The 22,041-nt window shown below is 36.4% G+C and overlaps 1 protein-coding gene across 3 annotated transcripts in view; it reads right to left on the reverse strand.

Annotated features, from left to right (window-relative positions):
• Positions 1-22,041, reverse strand: part of RC3H1 (ring finger and CCCH-type domains 1) — an 88,082-nt gene that overhangs the window by 31,822 nt on the left and 34,219 nt on the right. For all 3 annotated transcript variants that reach the window (XM_058310152.2, XM_004484763.4, XM_004484762.4), the window contains exons 3-6: positions 11,300-11,420; positions 10,281-10,520; positions 9,671-9,846; positions 6,725-6,925 (exon numbers count right to left, since the gene is read on the reverse strand). In XM_058310152.2, coding sequence (XP_058166135.1) covers positions 6,725-6,925; positions 9,671-9,846; positions 10,281-10,520; positions 11,300-11,420 — 738 coding nt within the window. The remainder of the gene's footprint in view (positions 1-6,724; positions 6,926-9,670; positions 9,847-10,280; positions 10,521-11,299; positions 11,421-22,041) is intronic.

The raw sequence follows: 22,041 nt of genomic DNA on the forward strand, positions 1-22,041 counted from the left end.
AAGCATTTTTATTTTGCTAACCATTTTTTTCTACTTCATTACTTTTTTTATATTCTTTTTTTCAAAAAAAAATATATAAATCACACAAAATATTACACTAAAAACTATAAAAGATTCCCATATACCCCACTCTCCATACCCCCCCACATCAACTTCTTTCATTAGTGTGGTACATTCATTGTATTCGATGAAAACATTTTGGAGCACTGCTACACAGGGTAACCACATTTTTATTATTTTTCAAAGAAAATCTTTCTAATATAATGAAAATACCCATGTATCCACCAGCAAGAATTAATAAATATTTCACCATCATTAAATCTTTATCAGGGAAGCGGACTTGGCCCAGTGGATGGGGCTTCTGTCTACCACATGGGAGGTCTGCGGTTCAGACCCCAGGCCTCCTTGACCTGTGTGGAGCTGGTCCACGTGCAGTGCTGATGGACGCAAGGAGTGCCGTGCCACGCAGGGGTGCCAAACCACCCCCCCGTGTAGGGAAGCCCCACGTGCAGGGAGTGCGCCCCGTAAGGAGAGCCACCCGATGCGAAAGAAAGTGCAGTCTGCCCAAGAGTGTCGCTGCACAAGTGGAGAGCTGATGCAGCAAGATGACGCAACAACAACAAAAGAAACACAGATTCCTGTGCCGCTGACAACAACAGAAGCGGACAAAAAGAGGAACACGCAGCAAATGGACACAGAATAGACAACTGGGGCGGGGGAGGAGGGATGGGGGGAGAAATAACTAAATCTTAAAAAAAAAAAATCTGTATCAGCTGAAGAAGGTACCTCTCCTGACCTAACTGTAATTTTAATGGCTACATAACAGTATTCTGAGCTGATAAATCAAAACTTCTTTAATCATCTATTTTCTTCTTTATAAATAATTTTCCAATTAACACTGATAACCTACCTGAAAGTTTGGTTTATTTCCTTAAGACAGATTCCTCGAAATAGTAAATTTAGTCAAAGGATATGAATATTTTATGGGATTTTATTTACTGACAAAATTGCTTCCCCAAAGACTTTTTAAAAAAATCTTTATTTATTCATTTTTCTTTCTTTATTTCCCCCTTCCCCAGCTGGTTCTCTCATCTGTCTGCTCATTATTTGCTCACCTTCTCTATGAGGCACCAGGAACCGAACCTGGGACCTCCCACATGAGAGGCAAATGCCCAAAGACCTGAGCCACATCCACTCCCTGCAGCCTGCAGCATATGCTGGCTTGTGGCATCTCCTTGTTGCATCGGGGGCAGCATCAGCTCATCTTTGTGGAGGCACCAGGAAAGAATCTGGGATGGCCCTTCTGGTAGGAGGGTGCCCAACTGGTCGAGCCCTATCCGGCTTCCCCGCAAAGATTTTTAACGCACTTTACAAACCATCAACAATGTTTGTGAGAGTATGTTTCTTTTACTAATAGAACAGGCAGGGTTTGGTATGTTATTATTTTACGTTTTTGTCTTTACTACTGGGACTAAATTCTATCCCGTAAGTTAATATACTTCCTCTTTGTAAACTGTTAATTCACATTTCTTTGATAATTTGTTTTTTTAATTTACTAGGATTAGTGTTTTTTTCTTATCCCTTTTAATAAATTATCTATTTGCAGTGTCCAATGTCTAAAAGCACATATAGCTAATTTAATTTAAATTAATTAAAATAAAATAAAAATTTCAGTTCATCAGTTATGTAGCCACATTTCAGGTCTTAACAGCCAAGTATAGCCAGAGCTCACCATATTGGACAGTGCATATATAAAACATTTCCCTCACCACAAAATGTACTGTCACTCTATATAATAAAGAAATGTCACAGAAACTGTAACATATGGAACATCACCTATAAGTTTACCAGTTTGTTGTATGGAAGGTCTCCTGATATAAAATTCAAAGCATTTGCTCATGATATGAGAAAATTATTACAGGATATATACTTAGTTACATAATACAGTTCAGATAAGAAGGTCAACCTCCTTTTCATAATCTTTTATAAAAACAAGATAAGTTTCTCTTCAAAGGTAGAAAACTACACATTTAAGTTCTCAGTACTAAGCTTTCTGTGAGTTATGATCAGTCAGTTACATAAACTTCAGAAAAAAGCACCTATCCAAAGCTAGGAGTTTTAGGTAAAGTTTGGTTAAACATATCAAGGGAAGACTTACAGGATACAGCAAACGTACATTTTACTGAATATTATCTACCAAGCACTGTTTACAAAGTACCTTTTCCAATTCTCTTTTGACACCAATATACTATACTTCTTCACAGGATTCTTTTTTCGTTTTTGAGGTACCAGGGCTGGGGACTGAACCTGGGTCCTGGGACCTCGTATGTGGGAAGCCAGAGCTCATCCACTGAGCCTCATGGCTCTCCTGAGTTGGTTTTTTTGTTTGTTTGCTTGTTGCTTATTTTTTCTGTTTGTTTGTAGGAGAGACCAGGGAACAAACCTGGAACTCAATGGTTTGGAGCCACATCTGCTCCCTCAAAGGACTGTATCTTTGGGAACAGCAATACACACACACACACACAAATACATAAAGAATAGTCTGGTAAGAGCATTAGTGATTAAGAACATGGATTCTAGAGCTAGAATGCCTAAGTTCAAATCCAGGTTCTGTCACTAATTAGCTATGTGACCCTGGAAAATATACTTATCCTCCCCACGCCTCTGTAACACAAATGATAATATTGGGTTGTTGAGAAGATTAAATGAATTATTTAAAAACACCAGGTACATAATAAACATAATAAAACACCAGGTACATTCTAAACTTTTAGAACTACTATTTAGGCTACTCTCTAATATCTTTTTTTTTTTTAAGATTTATTTTTATTTATCTCTCCCCACCCCCCACCTTCCCCCAGTTGTCCGCTTTCTGTGTCCCTTTGCTGTGTGTTCTTCTATGTCTGCTTGTATTCTCATTAGGCTGCTCTGGGAACCAATCCTGGGACCTTCCGGAGCGGGAGAGAGGTGATTACTTTCTTGTGCCACCTCAGCTCCCCTGTTCTGCTACGTCTTCTTATTTTCTCTCTTCTGTGTCTCTTGTTGCGTCATCTTGCTGGACCAGCCCTCCGAGTTGGCCAGCACTCCTGCGTGGGCCAGCTTTTTCCACATGAGGTGGCATTCCCATGCAAGGCAGCTCTCCTGCATGGGGCCGCATTCCCGCACGGGCCAGCACTCTGCGTGGGCCAGCTTGCTTTCACCAGGAGGCCCTGGGCATCTAACCCTGGACCTCCTATGTGGTAGACAGGATCCCAATTGGTTGACCCACATCCATTTCCCATACTCTCTAATATCTTGACCTTAGGTCCTTAAATTAAATACAGCATAATTTCCTCAGAGCTGGTAATTATTTTTGTGATTTTAACTATTTAAGACAAGACAGTAAAAATTAATACCATTTTTGAGCATATTATATATTCAATAGTGCTTTAAGATTCTCACAGTACTGTCATACACTTCATGTTCAATTACAACAAAAACAGTTATAAAAGAAAAATGAAGAAAAAAATAGTTACAGTATTATTCCAGTTTTAAGAAAATTAAATACAATTCTTAGAGTTATAAGTAAATAATGGAGTCTGACCTAACTCTAATGGTTTATCATAACAGACAACAGAAGAAATGGAAATAAGTATATTGAAAATTTTCTTAAACTTAGAATGGTAATAACCTTATTATGTGAGATCATTCTAGCTGAGAATCAAAAAAAACCTCAGTGTATAAAACTTCCAGACCATTAAATGGCTACTACAGGGAGACAATAAAGGCATTCAGAAAATGGGTTTAACTAACACATGATTAAAACTCCCCAGGTTTAAAGGTTATTATGAGAAGTGGATCTGGCTCAACTGATAGAGCATCCGCCTACCACATGGGAGGTCCAAGGTTCAAATCCAGGGCGCTGGCCCACGCGCAGAGCTGATGCACACAAGGAATGCTGTGCCACACAGGGGTATCCCCTGGCGCAGGGGAGCCCCACACACAGAGTGCGCCACGTAAGGAGAGACGCCCCACATGAAAAAAGTGCAGCCTGCCCAGGAATGGCGCTGCACACACAGAGAGCCGATGCAATATGATGACACAACAAAAAGAGACACAGATTCCCAGTGCCATTGACAAGAAAACAAGCAGACAGCAAAGAACACACAGCAAATGGACAGAGAGAGCAGACAAAAAGGGGCGGAGGGCAGGAAAGGGAGAGAAATTAATAAAAAATAAATCTTAAGGGAAAAAAAATGGTTATTACAGGCGAGTGATGTGGCTCAAGTAGTTGAGTGCCTGTGGGAGGTCCTGGGTTTGGTTCCTTATGTCTCCTAAAGAAAAAAAAACAAGCAGACAACAAGCAAAAAATACTAAAAAAACCCCCACTGAATTGTATGCTTAAACAATGTGTGATTTATAAGGTTTGTGAATTATATGTCAATAAAATTATTTTTTAAAAAAGCTTACTATGAAGCCACAGTAACCAAACCAGCATGGTACTAACACAGTGACAGACATATAGACCAATGGAAGCAAACTGAGAATTCAAAAATCAACTCTCGGGAAGCGGACTTGGCCCAGTCAATGGGGCGTTCACCTACCACATGGGAGGTCCGTGGTTCAAACCCCGGGCCTCCTTGACCTGTGTGGAGCTGGCCCACACGCGGTGCTAATGCGCACAGGGAGTGCCATGCCATGCAGTGGTGTCTCCCGCATAGAGAAGTCCCATGCGCAGGGAGTGCACGGCATAGGGAGAGCTGCCCAGTGCAAAAGAAAGTGCAGCATGCCCAGGAGTGGCACCACACGCACGAGGAGCTAACGCAGGAGGGGGAGACACAGATTCCCATTGCCCCCAATAGGGATAGAAGAGGTCACAGGGGAGAACACAGCGAATGGACACAGAGAGCACACAACTGGGTGGGGGGAGAGAAATAAGTAAATAAATAAATCTTTAAAAAAAAAAAATCAACTCTCACAACTATGACCAACTTTTTTTTAGGGAGGTACTGGGGATTGAACCTAGGACCTCGTACGTGGGAAGTTGGCACTCAAACCATTGAGCTATACCCACTCCCTGACCAGCCGATTTTTGACAAGGTATCACATCCACTCAATGGAGAAAGAAGAGCCTCTTCAACAAATGGTGCTGGGAAAACTGGATGTCTATTATGTGAAAGAATGAGGGTAGAACCCTACCTGACACCATACATAAAAATCAGCTCAAAATGGATCTAAGACCTAAATACAAGAACCAAAACTAGAAAACCAGAAAAAAAATATAGGGAAGCCTCTTCAGGACCATGGGCTAGGCAATGGTTTCTAGACTTTATACCCAAAGCACAAGCAACAAAGAAAAAAGATAAATGGGACCTCATCAAAATTAAAAATTTTGTGCGAACTCCATTTTCTGCATGGTTTTTCTGTAAACCTACAATTTCTCTTCCAAGAAAATTTTCTGCATTATAGCACTTTATCAAGAAAACAAAATGTCAAGCTACACGATGGAAGAAAATATTTAGAAACAATGTATCTGATAAGAGTTTAATATCTAGAATATATAAAGAAAATTTTCAACTCAATAACAAAATGACCAATAGTCCAATTAAAAACCTGGCAACAGAACACTCATTTTTCCAAAGAAGATATATAAATGACCATAAAACACATGAAATAATGCTCATCATTAGTCCTTAGGGAAATGCACATGAAAACCACAATGAGATATCATTTCACAGCTGTTGGAAAGTATATGAAGAAATAGGAACACTCATTCATTACTGATGGGAATGTAAAATGGTACAGTTGATATGGAAAACAGTTTGGCAGTTCCTCAGAAAGTTAAGTACAGAATTACCATATGACCTGCCAATTTACCCAAAAGAATGAAAGCAAGGATTTTAACAGACAATGGCACATCAATCTTCATGGTGGCACTATTCACAATTCCCAAAAGATGGAAGCAACCCAAGTGTTCATCAACCAGTAAGTGGAGAAGCAAAATGTGGCATATACATACAATGGAATACTATTCAGCCATAAAAAGGAATGAGGTTCTGATATATTTGACAACATGGATGAACCTTGAAGACATCATGTTGCATGAAATAAGCCACACACTAAAGGACAAATACTGTATGAGCTCACTGGTATGAAATAATCAGAATAAGCACTCACAGTCAGAATCTAGAATACAGGGTACGAGGAGATGGGGTGGAGGTAAGGAATATAGAGTTAAGGCTTAAACTGTACAGAGTTTCTATCTGGGACAATGGAAAAGTTTGTGTAATGGATGTGGTGATAATAGCACAATACTGTGAATGTAATTAACAATACTGAAATATATATCTGAATGTGGTTAAAAGGGGAAATTTTAGGTTGTATATAAGTTACTAGGATAAAAATTTTTAAAAATCCATGGAATTACACAATACAGTGAACCCTAAATTAAACTATGGACTATAGTTAATAGCACAATTATAAACATACTTTTATCAATTGTAACAAATGTATCACACCAATAAAAGGTGTTAATAAAAGGGGAGTATATACGAGTTCTGTATTTTATACATGATTTTCTGTAAACCCACACTTTTCTAAAAAGAACTCAAACAATAAGAAAAGAGAAGACTCTCAAGGAAATATTGGAGGTCTCTGGATAAATATTTGGTAAGTGAACTGCCAAATCATGAAGGACCAAGACTACAAGATTAGTCCAACAAGCAAGGAACAAAAAAGTCTCTACCTTGTCAATAATGGACTGCATATGAGATTTGTGAGACTGGTCTCCATAAAGCAAAGAGGACCATTGGTCCGGTGCAATTCGTAAGCCTGCCTCCATAGCAATCTGCACTATCTGGGAGTCATGTTCTCGCCTCAGAGCTTCATAGGTTCTAAATTCTTCTTTCAGTTGCATTAAAGAGGAGTCTTCATCACGTTTGGTGACCTAGTAAGACAAACATAATGTCAAAATGAGTCAGAAAACCAAAGTGAGTTTATACTTTATATGTACACATATAGATAACAGAAAAACTTTTATGTAACAAAAATATTTTACAACCATAGAAAATTAAAATGGAACACATAGTTTTGCCTTCAAAACATTTCACCCTTTGTAGGTATCAAAATCTTTTGGACTGACTTTACAGAAAGAAAGAATGATTGAGTAACAAGTTAAAATGAAACCCAAAGATTAAATAGACCTTAACACAAATGCATGTATATACATTTTTAAAAAGACAATAGTCATACAATTACTGTGGATATTACTCTTGGGCTTGTCTAGCAATGAGATAACTGGTACTGATAACTACAACAGCTACAGTTGAAGGTGTGATTCTAGAGATGACTAATTTGTACTTCGCTAATTCTCCATGAAGTTTTGTGGGTTACTCCACAACTAAAAAGTGTGAAATCTTAGATGCTAGATTAGAATAATCATGTGAATGATAATATTATCTTATAATAAAAACAGCTAGCACTTACCAAATACTTCCTATGTGCCAGTCACTGTGTTAAGTTACTTATTAAGTCATTAAATTCTCTCAACTTGTTAAGGTATGGGCTACCTCCAGAGTACTTCACGTTTTGAGTCAAACTGCATTTATGCCAAAGGTTTACCAAATCAAAGCAAAATAACTAAAACTACGCTAGGATTACCTAGATTCTAACATATTTTGCTTGTTAACATTTTATTTCCATAAGGACTCAAATTCCTCTAGTAAAAAAATCCCATTTATTAATCCACCAAAAAAACTATAGAAGCAGTCAGGACTAATAGGTCATAATGGTAATAGACTAAAAAATGTGTTCCATTCTTATTACTAGAATGTCTTATAAATTTTGGGAGGTAAGTCCATAGAAAGACCAAAACCACCCTACAACTTGACAGGCTTTTCAAATGGAAATATAGGATATGCCAAAAGTACACAGCCAGAACACAGTTATTGGGCCATATATACTTATAGAAGGATGGACAGAAAATGCAATTAGACTGAGTGTCCATGATGTAAATGAAATGATTTTGGTGAACATTCTGCCATACAAAATAAAGTTTAGGGTATAGACCTAGTAGAATGAGAGAAATCTTTTCCTGACTTAGAGTCTATTACTACCCCTATCAAGTGGGTGGCCATCAATCTTTTCCTGACTGAGAGTAAATACACTAAAATCCATTGAATTGCACAGTTTAAATGTATGGTATGTGAATTAATTGTGTAAAAATAATTATTTTACACACATTTAATTCATATACCATAAATTTTTACATATTCTTTTCTGATTGATAGTACATAGTGTATCACCATCAAGTGGGTGGGCATCAAAATAAGGAAAATAAACACAAATTAAGAGAAAAAAGTGGGGCTGAGACAAGAAATTACGGACATTATGACCCATATGAAAATGAAAAGCCAGAACTGGTTTTTACAAATTTCCAATCTTTCTTATTACTATTAATTAGGATTGAAAAAGGTAAATTTTGGGGGTATTCTAGGGTTTTGAGCCCCTTATTATTCGTCACAGGGGAGGCTAGATTTCCTTTTTTCTTCTTTCTTTCTCTCTTTTTTAGCTTCCTATATTATATCCATCTAGTGCTCTTATTAGGCCAAGTAACACTATAGGTGGACATTCTAAAGCATATTCCAGATTATATTGTGCAATCTTGTTACTACAACCATTATGATATACGTGAGCAATTCTAGGGCAATCTGGGCTAACTGGAGTAATTTTGACTAAAAGTTCTGACAGCTCCAAAAGCATCTAAGCAAAATGAGAGGGGTGGGCTGATAGCCTTGTAGTCCACATCAGCATATGACTCTAGAAAGAAAAATAATAATGTCAGAATTTAGCTACAGATTTTTAAAGAAATTAAATTAAATCTGTATTCCTTCTGTTGATTTTGTGAACTACTTTGTCAAAGAATGAAAGGATCACTAATGTGAGGTTTTTTTTAGTTTTTGAGTGTCAGATGAGAGAATATTATAATCTCAGGAATGAGTTTCCTTATAGACGGTGTGAATTAAATTTTTAAGACGTGTTTCCTTGGTTCATAAAGCACTAGTTACAGGTTGTGTTAGAACAAGAAGCCTTGACTTTAAGAAGTCAGGAACAGAGAGCTCCTTACCACCTTGTATTTGGCGTTGCCCCAAAAAAAACTTTGATGAAATTTTTTAAATGAAAAAAAGAAAAAGAAAAAAAAAAGGAGGTCACAAATATAGACTGAGCAATGTAAGAGGTAGATGCCAATGTTTGAAAAGATGCAGTTTTAATTTGGGGTACAAAAGACCATGTCCCACATTACTACACATGCTGCAAACTGAAATGGGACTCACACTATATAGGAAGAATTACACCAAGAGCAAACAGTCAAATAAAAGTTATTCATTTTTCAATGACTATCTCTTTAGACCAATTATACTTAGAATCTTGGTTTAAAACTGAGGCACCTTGTCAGTCTCTTTGAACAAAAATCCCCTTTGGTTGATATATATAATTCAGTACCCAACAAAGAAAATTCAATACAATAAGATTTAATAGGACACCATCTATATTCTTTCAAAAAAGAAAAAAGAAAAATAGCTTAAATATTCTGAAAAGATACAGGCAATTTTATTAAAGTCAAAGTTTCACTATTTAAGTTTAGGGAAAGAGCAATGTTTCCTTTCAAGTTGATATTTAATATATTTTATACCTTGAAGCAGGAGGCTCTATAAAGGAGTTGGACAACATGCCCAATGCTAGTTTTAGAGGCTTGAGGAAACCGTGGCTCCAACCTTTGTACCACAAAGAGAACCAATACTTTTCTTGACAAAGCAGAACCATCTTCTAAGGCCAGCAGAACCAGCTTTAAGGCTTCCTCCTGCATTGCTAGGAAAAGTTGGGTAAAACCAAAACTTATCATGTGCAGAGATATGATATATCTATTTATTAGAATAATATTCAATATTTTCTGCAGGTATTATGAAAATAATGGCTAAGACAATAACAGATACAATGAAAACTTTAAACTGTTTCTTGGTAATTTAAAAAATTACAATCAATATATTTTGCTTAAAAAATAAGCTTATTTTAATGATTAATACATTTTAGAAAAAATTCCATCAAAATCTATAATCAACTCTTGGCATTAAAAGAAAAATTTTAAGCTCTCTGAAAAACCACTTTATAAGACAAGATTGTCAAATGGAATACGACTTGATAACAGAATATTGCAAAGAACCAGCCTTTATATATCACTTATAGTTTCTACCCATACTTTTCCAAGTAAGTACTATAGTAAATATTAAACTTTGATAATATACCTGGTCCAAGGAATTGGCAGCCTCTAGCTCTGACTGCTGCCCAAAGATTGGAAGAGAGTTGCTGAGGATTCTGGTGCTGGAGAATGAGCTCTGTAACTGTTCGTTCACCTAATGATCGAGCTGCCCTCATGGCACGAATCCTGCCTTCTTCTTCCACCAGTTGGCAGTGCACCAGAGTCACCAGCTTCCTCTGCATGGGACGACTCAGAACACTCTGAGTAGTGCTATTCAGACCCACTCCTTTAAAAGGAAGTAAAAAAGTTATTTCTGGTTTAAAATGCACTTTTTCTGGTGGACTGAGAATATAAATAGTTCTAGGTTCTACTAGAATATTTAAAATTAACAACAAATGAAACTACATAGTGAAGTTTAATTAGCATATTTTTAGGTACTGGGGATTAAACCTGGATCTGGTACAGGGGAAGCAGATGCTCAAACTACTGAGCTACACCTGCTCCCCTTAGCATTTTTAAAAGTATACAAAAGCTGTTACATCATGAAAACTTACCACTCATTAAATACAATACTGTTCATTTCAATCATGGAGGAATAAAGGAATAAAGGAAAAAGTCCAGACAACATTAATAATTAGTTTAAGATTCAAATCTTGAGGCCTAATAGTTGTGACACAGTGTTTCATTAAAGGTCATCTTACCATCTCAAGGAAACAGCAAGACCTCCAGGGAAATAATGGTGACTTCCATTTTTATTATATTTCCTATAGCTAACAATTAAAACTGGAAAGAAGGCAGAAAACTGAGTGCTGCCAAATGAAGAGCTCTTCTGTATCACTAGTGTATTTATACTTACTTCTGCAAGTTATTCAAATGTTTCTATTCACAGATAAAGCCTGAATTCATTACTTTATTAGACGTGGTTTGTATATTATTTACTATGCAGTGGGTTTGGTTTAAAATAAATAAATTTTATTAACATTCACTGACAACCCATGATTTTTATGGTAAAACAAGCATCTTAAATAGACATTTGCCTAGCGTGGATAATTGCATCAGATTTACCTCTAGCACTGCTGAGTGGTTTCAGGTACAATGCTAATTCTTCTACACATTTCTTGGCTTCCTCATAATGCTTTGTATCTTCAACCCCACTACACAAAGTAATGGGCTGCTGCTCAGGGACCTGGAGGTCAAATGAACAGGCCTGAGTGCTCATTAATTAATTAAACAAACACATTTTACTAAGTACAATTTATGTATACTGCTACACTAACACTAGCAACACCAATACTCCCACTAAACTTACTGAACTTGTTCAAATTATATGCTCTTTTCTAAATATACACACAAAAAATGCACTTTTTTCCTTTCTTTTTATGACAGCTTTGTTGAGATTTAATTCATATACCATACATATAAACTTTGCAATTCAATGGTTTTAGTATATTCACGGTTGTTCAACTATCATAACCAATTTTGAAACAAAAAAACCTGAAGCCTCTAACAATCAGCCCCTATTACCCCTCACCTACCCACCCCCACTAATCATTGTCTCTTACAAAATCAGTATCATATAATACGTAGTCTTTCCTGGACTTTTTACTTAACATGTTTTCAAGGTCCATCCATGTTGTAGCAAGTTATCAGTACTTTATTGTTATTATTGCTTAATATTCCATTGTATGGATATGACATTTTATTTACCCATTTACCAGTTGATACAAATTTGGGCTGTATCTACCTTTTGGCTATCGTGAATAATGCTATTATGACCATTTGTGCATAAAATATTGTGCTGATATGTTTTCATTTCTCTTGGGTATATAGCTAGGCATGTAATTGCTGGGTCTTAAGAGAATTCTGTGTTTGCCTTTTTGAAGAACTGCCAGACTGTTTTCCAAAGTAGCCGTACCATTTTTACAAAGAGGGTTCCAATTTTTCTACATCCTTATTATTTTCTTTTGGTTACAGCCATCCTACTAATTTTCAAGTATTACCTTATTTTAGTTTTGTATTGCCCTGATGGCTAATGATGTTGCACATCTTTTCATGTATGTATTGATCAAACATATATCTTCCTTACAGAAATATCTATTTATAGCCTTTGCCCATTTTAAAATTGGGCTACGTTTCTTTTTATTAGAGTAAGAATTCTTTATAAATTCTGGATACAAGTCCCTTCACAGATATATGATTTCCAACTATTTTTCTTATGCTGGGGTTGTCTTTTGCACTCTCTTGATGGTGCACTCTGAAGCACAAAAGTTTTTAGCTTTGATGAAGTTCAATTTATTTACTTTTTTTCTTGCTGCTTGTGCTGATGGCAACATACTTAAGAATTATTTGCCAAATTTAATATAATCACAATGTTGTGCATTCATCGCCACAAAACAAGGACATGAAGATTTACCTCCTATGTTTCCTTTAGGTCTTACATTTAGGTCTCTGATAGATTTTTCTTTTTTATGATTCTCCCACCCCCACCCCCGTTGTTTGCGCTTGCTGTGTCTGTTCATTGCGTGCTCCATCTTCTTTTTAGGAGGCACCAGGAACCCAACCAGGGACCTCCCATGTGGGAGGGAGATGCCTAATCATTTGAGCCACCGCTGCTCCCTGCTTGTTGTGTCTCTCATTGTTTTCCTCTGTGTCTCTGTTGAATCATCTCATTGCATCAGCTCACTGTCTTGCTCATCTTCATTAGGAGGCACTGGGAACTGAACCTGGGATCTCTCATGTGGCATGTGGGAGTTCAACCACTTGAGCCACATCCACTTCCCCTCTGGGACATATTGAATGGTGTGAGGTATGGGTCCAATTTCTTTTTTTTTTTTCTTTTGCATGTGGCTATCCAATAGTCCCAGCACCATTTGTGTGATCTATTCTTGCCCCATTGTGTGGTCTTGGTACCCTTGCTGAAAATAAGTTTACCATAGATACATGGGCTTATTTCTGGACTCTCAATTCTATTCCATTGATCTATATGCCTATCATGAGTCAGTACTATATGGTCTTCCTTTGTAGTAAGTTTCAAAAATCAGGCATTTTCAAGATTGTTTTGGTTGTTCTGGGTCCCATGTAATTCCACATTAATCCTGGAATCAGCTTGTCCATTTCTACAAAGAAATTAGCTGAGATTCTGACAGGGGTTGCATTAAATCTGATGATCAGTTTGGAGTATCATCATCTTAACAATGTCAAGTCTTCTGAGCCATGAACAGCAATGTATTCCAATTAATTATACTTTACTTTCAAAATGTTCCATAGTTTCAGAGTATGCCCTGCTTTTGTTAACTTATTTTACTAAGCATTTTATTCTTTTTGATGCTATCAAAATGAAATTACTTCCTTAATTTTATTTTCAGATTGTTGCCAAGTGTATAAAAAACACAACTTTTTAAAAAAGCAGTTTTATTGGCGTATATTCACATACCATACTATCTATCCAAAGTGTACAATCAATGGTTTTTAATATAATCACAATGTCATGCATTCATCACCACAAAACATTTTAGAACAATTTCATTACTCCAAAAAGAAAAACTCCATACCTTAGCAGTTATCTCTCAATCCTACTATTCTTCCCCAGCCCTATATAACCACTAATCTAATTCCATTTTTATCAACTGATTTATATTTACATTTTATATAATGTAGTCATACAATATGTAGTACTTTGTGTCTGATTTGTTTCATTTAGCATAATGTGTTTTGCCTGATATTAACATCTTGTAACATTGATACAATTGTTCAGTTTCAAAGAAAAGTCTTACATATGTAATTTTACCCATATTCATATTTCACATGAGGTTTTACTATGCTATACAGTCCCAATGTTACTTTTTTTGGGCTTTCCTTCTAGTAATACACATGACCTTAGACATTCCCTTTCAACCACTGTCATACCCATATAATAGCACTGTTTGTTACAAGCACTATGTTGTGTTTTCTACTCAATTCCAAAGATGAACAACCTTTTTAAAACTAATTCTGTACAGGTTAACTCTGAGCTGTGGCTTTTTTATGTTAGCTTTGTATCCTGCAACACTGTATAACTTATTAGTTCTACGTGTTTTTTTTGGTGGATCTCTATACAAGATCATGTAATCTGTAAATAGAGATATTATCATTTTAGTTTGTCTTTTCCAATCTTTGATTTCTTTCCTTTGATTCCTGCCCTGACTACACCTCTAATATGATGTTCAATTTAAGTGGCAAAAGTGGTCATCCTGGGGAGCAGATGTAGCTCAAAGCGTTGAGTACCTGCTTCCCGTATATGGGGTCCTGGGTTCGACCCCCAGTACCTCCTAAAAATGAACAAACAAAAGAACAAAAAAACCCCAACTTTCATTGGGGAACACATGTGGCTCAGTGGTTGGGCGTGCTTCCTATGTACGCAGTCCTGGGTTCAATCCCTAGTATTTCCAGGGCAAACAAACAAGAAAAGTGGACATTATTGTTGTTCCTAATCTTACAGAAAAAAAAAATTGTCTTCAACAATTTAGTATGATATTAAGTTTTTCATAGATGGCCTTTATCAGGCTTAAAAATTCTTTCTATTCCTAGCTGGTTGTGTTTTTATTAATCATGAGAGGATGTCTGATTTTGTCAAATGTCTTTTGTTAATCTTCTAAGATGACCATGTAGTTTTGTTTCTTATTCTAATGATACTGTGTATTACACTAATTCATTTTCAAATGTTAAACCAATTTTGCATTCCTGGGATATATCTCATTTGGTCATGGTATATAATCCCTTTTATTTGTTGCTAGATTCTGCATGCTAGTATTTTGTGGAGGATTTTTGTTGTCTATATCCATAGGAGACTGGTTTAGTTTTCCTGTAATGACTTTGAGTTTTGGCATCAGGGTAATATTGGCCTCACAGAATAAGTTGGGAAGTGTTTCCTCATTTTCTATTTTGTGAAGAATTGGCATTGATTCTTCTTTATGTTTGGTAGAATTCACTAGTGAAGATATCCTTGTTATAGGTCTATTCAGAATATGTTTCTTGAGTCAGCTTTGGTAGTTTGTATAAGAATTTGTCTATTTCATCTAAGTTATTTAATTTACTGGCATAATGTGGTTTATAGTATTCCCTTACAATCCTTTTTATTTCTTTAAGTTCAGTAGTAATGTCTCCTCTTTCATTCCTCATTTTAGTAATTTGAGTCTTCTCTCTCTCTTTTTTAGTCACTCTAGCTAATGCTTTGTCAATTTTGTTGATCTTTGCAAAGAACCAGCTTTTGGTTTCATTACTTTTTCTATATATACATGAATCTTTTTTTTTTTTAAGTTGTGTTTTGTTTTCATTTTTTCTCTCTCCTCAGTCCATTCCATCTTTTGTTCTTCCCTGTTAAGAAGTATTGTTGGTATCTTCCATATCCTACCCACAGATCTCATCCCCTAGCACTAATGGGACTATCATACATTAGTCCCAAGCATGCAGATATTTTAGGATAGCCTGTGGTGTCAGGTTTGTGTCTCTGTTTTTCAGTCTCCCCAATTTATAAGCTTTAGCACCAGCAGCAAAGAGCATTAAGTTTTTTTTTAAGACCCACCCTAGCACCTCGTTTTTGTCAAAAACAAGCTTGGCTGTTGTATTAGTCAGCCAAAGGGGTGCTGATGCAAACTACCAGAAATCTGTTGCCTTTTATGAAGGGTATTTATTTGGGGTAAAGGCTTACAGTTACAAGGCCCTAAAGAATCCAACTCAAGGTTACTTCCTTACCGAACTCTTGTTGCCACATGTTGAAGCAAGATGGCAGGTGATGTCTGCAAGGGTTCTGCCTTCCTCTTTCCTCTTAAGGCTTCATGGATCCATTTCTTCCTATCTCAGCTGTAGGCTGGCAGAGGGCTCATCTCTCTTCCCAGGGTTTGTTTCTTTTCAGGCTTAGCTGCTCTGTTCTCTTCACAAGATCAGCTGTAAACTCCTATGTGAATGGCTAATCTCTTTGTCTATGGAGCGGTCTCTCTTTCTCTGTATATCTTCTCTGTGTATCCACTTCTGTGTTCTCTTTGACTGTCTGTTTATGTAGCCCAAAAAGGGGGTGGGGACTCAACCCTGGCCTATGCCCTACTGATGTAGCCAAATCAAAGCCCTAATCTTTATTTAATCAAGTAAATGGAAAACCTCTGAGTTTAATATAATCAAATGGTTTCATGCCCAGAGAAACAGACCAGGTTACAAACAAAATTTTTATCTGATTTTGGAATTCATAAACTATCAAACCGCCACAGCTCTAGTCTCCATTAACATAGGATATTAGTCTCTATTATCATATTCCCATATTCCTCATGGTTGCAAACTACTTTCAGACCCAGAATCTGGCAAGGCCATGGATTTGGACCTGCTCACCATTTTGCAGTTGCACTCTGTATGTGGTCCACAGAGCTATTTACTTTGTTTTTGAGCCCAGCTAAGTTAATTTTAAGATAACAGCTGATAATAAGCTGAAATATGGATCCTTAATACCACAGAGATGCTGTTATTTATACTAAGCTATTACTCACCAGTCTTTCCCGGAAAGAAAAAGAATTTTGAAATCTCTTATAATGAAGTAAGACACGTTGAACCCTGAAATTTTATCTGAAATCTTGGCCCGCCTAGTGTTTTCTTAGGCAACATGAATGATTTATTTTTGTTTTTAGATGCCAAACCTGAAATACAGAGAGGTAAAGTACAGCTAGTAAGGATGTTGGGTATCTCTTCATGTGTTTATTGCCATTTGTATACCTTCTTTGGAGAAAGGACTATTCAAGTCCTTTGCCAATTTTTCAAAATTGGGTTGTTTACCACTTTGTTGCATTATAAATGTTTTTATATTCTGGATAATATATTTTGCTTCATGCATTTAGTGGCTCTATTGTTTTATACACATACACACACACACACATATTTATATTTAGGAGGTACTGGGGATTGAATCCAGGACCTTGTACGTGTAAAACAGGTGCTCAACCATTGAGCTACACCCACTCCATGATAAATACATTTTGCTTTTGCAATATATATTTTTAATTGTTGTATCTTTCAGAACAGGTGAATTGAGCCCTTTATCATTACAAAATGGACCCCTTTAGCTTTAGTAAAATTTATTTTAAAGTCTGTGCTGTCTGATATTAGTATAACCATTCCAGCTTTCTCATATGTGCTGACTGTATGGTATCTTTTCCCATCCTTTACTTTCAATCTATTAGTGTCTTTGAATCTAAAATGTCTCCTGTTGTAGCATAGTTGGATCTTGTTTTTATTAATTTAGCCTGATAATCTTTGCTTTTGTTTAATCACTTCATACTTATGTTCTTATTGATATCGTTGTATTCATGTTTGCTATTTTTGTTTTTTGTATGTCTGTCTTTTTCGTTTCTCTATTTCTCCTTTACTACTTTCTTTGATATTGAGTGACTACCTTCTAGTATAAATTTATATATTTTTATGAGTTATTTTCTTAGTGGTTGCTCTAGGGCTTACCATATAACTTAACTCTTCAGAATCTACTCTAGATTTACATTAACTGAATTCCAATAAGATTTACAAATGTTACTTCTATGTAGCTCTACTTTCTCTTTGTCCTTTTTGTGCTATGATCATTATATAATGTATATATGCATGTGTTACAAACCCAACAATATGTTGTTATAATGATTATTTTCTATAATTTTTGGTTCTCTTTATCTGTTCCTGCAAATTACAGTTACCTTATTTCTCTCTTATCACAGGTTATAAAACCTAAAATATTCATAAAGTATCACATCCCACTCAAATTTAGATGCAATATTTTAAAAATAATTTAGTAACAGCTCTTACAACTACACAAAAGCAAGCTAAGCATTTCATAAAAATGACCTGATTTCACATCAAAGGTAAGTCAGAGCTGATGAATTTCTGAGCTAAAAATCACTTATGCCAACCTCCTTTTATAAGTCAGAAAACAAGAAAATTCATCCATGTCATTAAAACGAAACTTAAACTCTGACTTTTAATTCACTTTAAAAATATGACTTTAACTAGTAAATACCCAAGCAAGAAAAATGAGAAGGATGTATACTATGATGAAAAACTGGTCTTTGTCCCTAGTTCCTGGGGTAGGAACCTTTGAATCCTTGGAATTTCCCCAGATTGCAGTATATTTCATTACTTATGGTGGGTCCAGGATTACAATGATAGTTATATGCTAAGGCTAAGACAGGGAGAGACCAGCCATACTTGCAGTCACATGAAAGACAAACCAGGTGATTAGGGGATTGGGGCTTTGAGCCACATCTTCTCAGCTCACCTCCCAGACATCTGGGAGTGGAAGGAGGCTACAGATAGAGTTCAACCAAAAGGACAACGATTCTATCAATAATGGCTATGTAATGAGACCCCATATGAACTCTGGATACTTGGAATCTCCCATGACTAAGAAAATATGTCATTGTGCTAGAAGAGTTACTCATTTTGACTCTTTCTCATGGAGAGAACACAGAAGTCTGCCTTTGAGACCCTCCCAGACCTCATTCATACATCTCTTGGCTTCTTCTTACTTTGTATATTTTTACTACACTAAAACTATAATTTTAAGTACAGAGCTTTCAGTGAGTTCTCATGAATTATTGAACCCAAGGAATGGTGGGAAGCCCTAAATTTGTAGCCAGTTGGTCAGAAGTGTAGGTAGCCCGGGATCCCAAACTTGCTACTGGTGCTTGAAGACAATCTTGTAGAGAAATGCCCTTAACCTAACTCCAGGTAGTTAGTCAGAATTGAATTGACTGAGTTACTGAAGTCTTTTCAGTTATTGACTGAATTTTTAGCAGCCTTCACAGTGTAAGCAGTAGAGTTAAATCTCATCTCATTAAAGCCAAACTGGAGGTTCTTTTCCTTGTATCTTCAACTTTGTACTATAAGTAAGTATATATACATCTTCATTCTCTTTTGCAATTCATTTCATCTGTATAACAATCAGTTAGTGCTATTAACTAAAGTGAGATGCAATGGACAAGATTCAAGGCATTACCTTGTGAGGCAGTTTTCTGAAGAGTCACATATACATCAAAACAATATAATCCAAAATTTATCCAAGGTACTAAATTCATATTTGATGAGGCTTTATATGGAGAACCTATTTTACTAAGATACCGTAATTTAGGGAAAATGTTTTCCTCCCTTCTCAATTTACATATATTTCTCCAGGTACTTAAATACAATCCTCTTCTTCTTTATAGTATTTTCTCTCACCTGAAGATTCTTTTACCAAGTCTCTCTTAATATGAATGAAGAATTATGGTTTTCAGTAACCATTCAGTTTCTATGTAACTACTACTAAGTCATTCAGGAAATAAACAGAAGTCCTTGTTTAATTTTTCTTCCTATGACCATTATAATATCAAAGGATAAACAAAAACAAAAACCCAAAAAACCCAAACCACTTTGGTCTCATAATTAGGATTAATTCAGCATCCATGTGGAATCTGAGCCTCCTCTTGACATAGAGCTGCAATGGACACAACCAATCCAATGTCCACATAGAAGAGGTGGCATTGGATTGGGAAAAGTGGACATGGTGGACGATGGGTATGGGGAAAGGCAGGAAGAGATGAGAGGTGGAGGCGTCTTTGGGACATGGAGCTGCCCTGGATGGTGCCTCAGAGGTAATCACCGGACATTGTAAATCCTCACAGGGCCCACTGGATGGAATGGAGGAGAGTATGGGCCATGATGTGAACCATTGTCTATGAGGTGCAGAGGTGCCCAAAGATGTACTTACCAAATCCAATGGATGTGTCATGATGATGGGAACGAGTGTTGTTGGGGGGGGGAGAGGGGGGGTGGGGGGGTGGGGTTGAATGGGACCTCACATATATATATTTTTAATGTAATATTATTACAAAGTCAATAAAAAAAAAATAATTAGGATTAATTTTCTCCTCCCTGAATTTACAGAAAATATGGTATGGAGTTATAATTTATAATCTTTAAAAAAGGATTATCCATCTGGTGCTGACCTAGATATCGGTTCCTGTACTTCAGGAAGTTTTTTCAGCAGTTATTTGCCTCCAATCCTTAAAGATCAAATTTAGAGGCCTTGTTACTAAAGCAATGGATACAGAAGAAATTATAAATCATTTACAGGTTGAGAGGTCTGTAAAGGAAGAAAAAGAACTCTAGATGCTTACAAAATTAGAAGTCTTGAACAGTAAGAGTACAACAGGAGCTGGGAATGCACATATGTTTAAGCAAGAAAGGAATTAGAACTATACAGGAAAAGGTTTTAAGATGACCTCTTAGAATCTGTGCCAGGACATGCCATGGACATGCCATGAACCAGGACTAAGGCCTTTAACACCTTAAAGTGAGTTACTTCACTTTCCAAACTTAATAATATGAAACTGTAAATTACTGGCATCAGATAAAACTTCATTTCCTATACAGAAAGAAAGAAAGACCATAGATACCACATAGATAAAGTGGGAAAGGGATAGTGTAGAAACTGAAGACAAACGTAATCTACTTCACATTTTGGCAAAACAAAATTCGAATTCCACATATTTCATTTCTGCCTACAAAAGCTGTTTGAGGAGACATCACCTTGCTCCAGTTTATCTGGAGGTTATAGTGGCTACGTGTATTACTTTACCTGCTTTGACCCTCTAAACAAAGCTGATGAGAAGTGAAGTGTAAATCTACCTTGAACTGGACCAAAAGATTCTCTCTTCCAGAAATTTGCCACAAGGACAAGAGGACTCCAGTTGGCATCTATTGGTTGCTCAGACTTACTGGTAAAGCTGGGTTGAGAGTGATAGTATTTTGCCCCCACATAAATGGGAGCCCAAAAGACTAAGTCTAGAAAGAGGAAAGGATGATACAGATACAAAGGGAAAAGCACAAACAATGCAGAAAGAGAAAGGCAAAGTGACTGAGGAAGTCAGATGCAAAGTGGATAGAAGGAGAAGGAAGATGCAGATGGGTGTTGGTGAGGGGGAGATAGGGACTACCTTGGTTTCTGACAATTTTCTGATTCTTCGTTTAAGACCTACCTAAGGCCTTAATGTACTTATTCCCCTGGGATTTGTGGGACGTCACTGTATCCTTCCAAATAATTGGTCTTTTCACTCAAACTACTTTGAGTGGCTTAATTCCTAGTGAACAAATCATCACCAGCTAAGACAGAAACAAAATGGTATGGCTGAAATTAATGTATACAGTTGGATAATCCATCACTTAAATGCTGGAACAGTAGATAAATAACTACTATCTTTTGAGCTTTAGTTTCCTTTTTGGTAAAATAGGGTTATTACCTCATTGGATTTAAAAAATGCTTCTTAGACTAACTAAATATTTGTATTTATGGATGAAATTATATATCTGGGATTTGCTTTAAAGAACTCCAGCAAAATATCAAACAAAAAGGGGAGGAAGGGTAAATAGATTAAATGAAAGTGTCATGATGTTGGTAACTGTTGAAGCTGCAGACTGAGTACATGACAGGGTTCATACTACTATTTTTGCTATTTTTGTGATGTTTGAAAGTTGTGCACGCCTTAGTTTTTCCTTGGGGAACTGGGAGAATTCTCTCTGGCCTGTCTATTGCATAAAGGCTAGAAACTCCTTAGTTTTTCACTGTCTACCTCTGTACCTTTCAATATTAAATTTTGTTACAACATACTCTATCCTGTAATCTTTATAATTTAAATAAATTATTCATCCTTAATGTAAACATCACGAAACCTGACAGTACATAGTTGGAAGGGTCGTAGGGCATCTTGTCTAAATTTCCAACTAAAATAAGAATTCTCCCTATAACACCCATCTCATCTAGAGATATT

This window comes from Dasypus novemcinctus, chromosome 13, assembly GCF_030445035.2.
Source record: "Dasypus novemcinctus isolate mDasNov1 chromosome 13, mDasNov1.1.hap2, whole genome shotgun sequence".
Classification (NCBI taxonomy): Eukaryota; Metazoa; Chordata; class Mammalia; order Cingulata; family Dasypodidae; genus Dasypus; species Dasypus novemcinctus.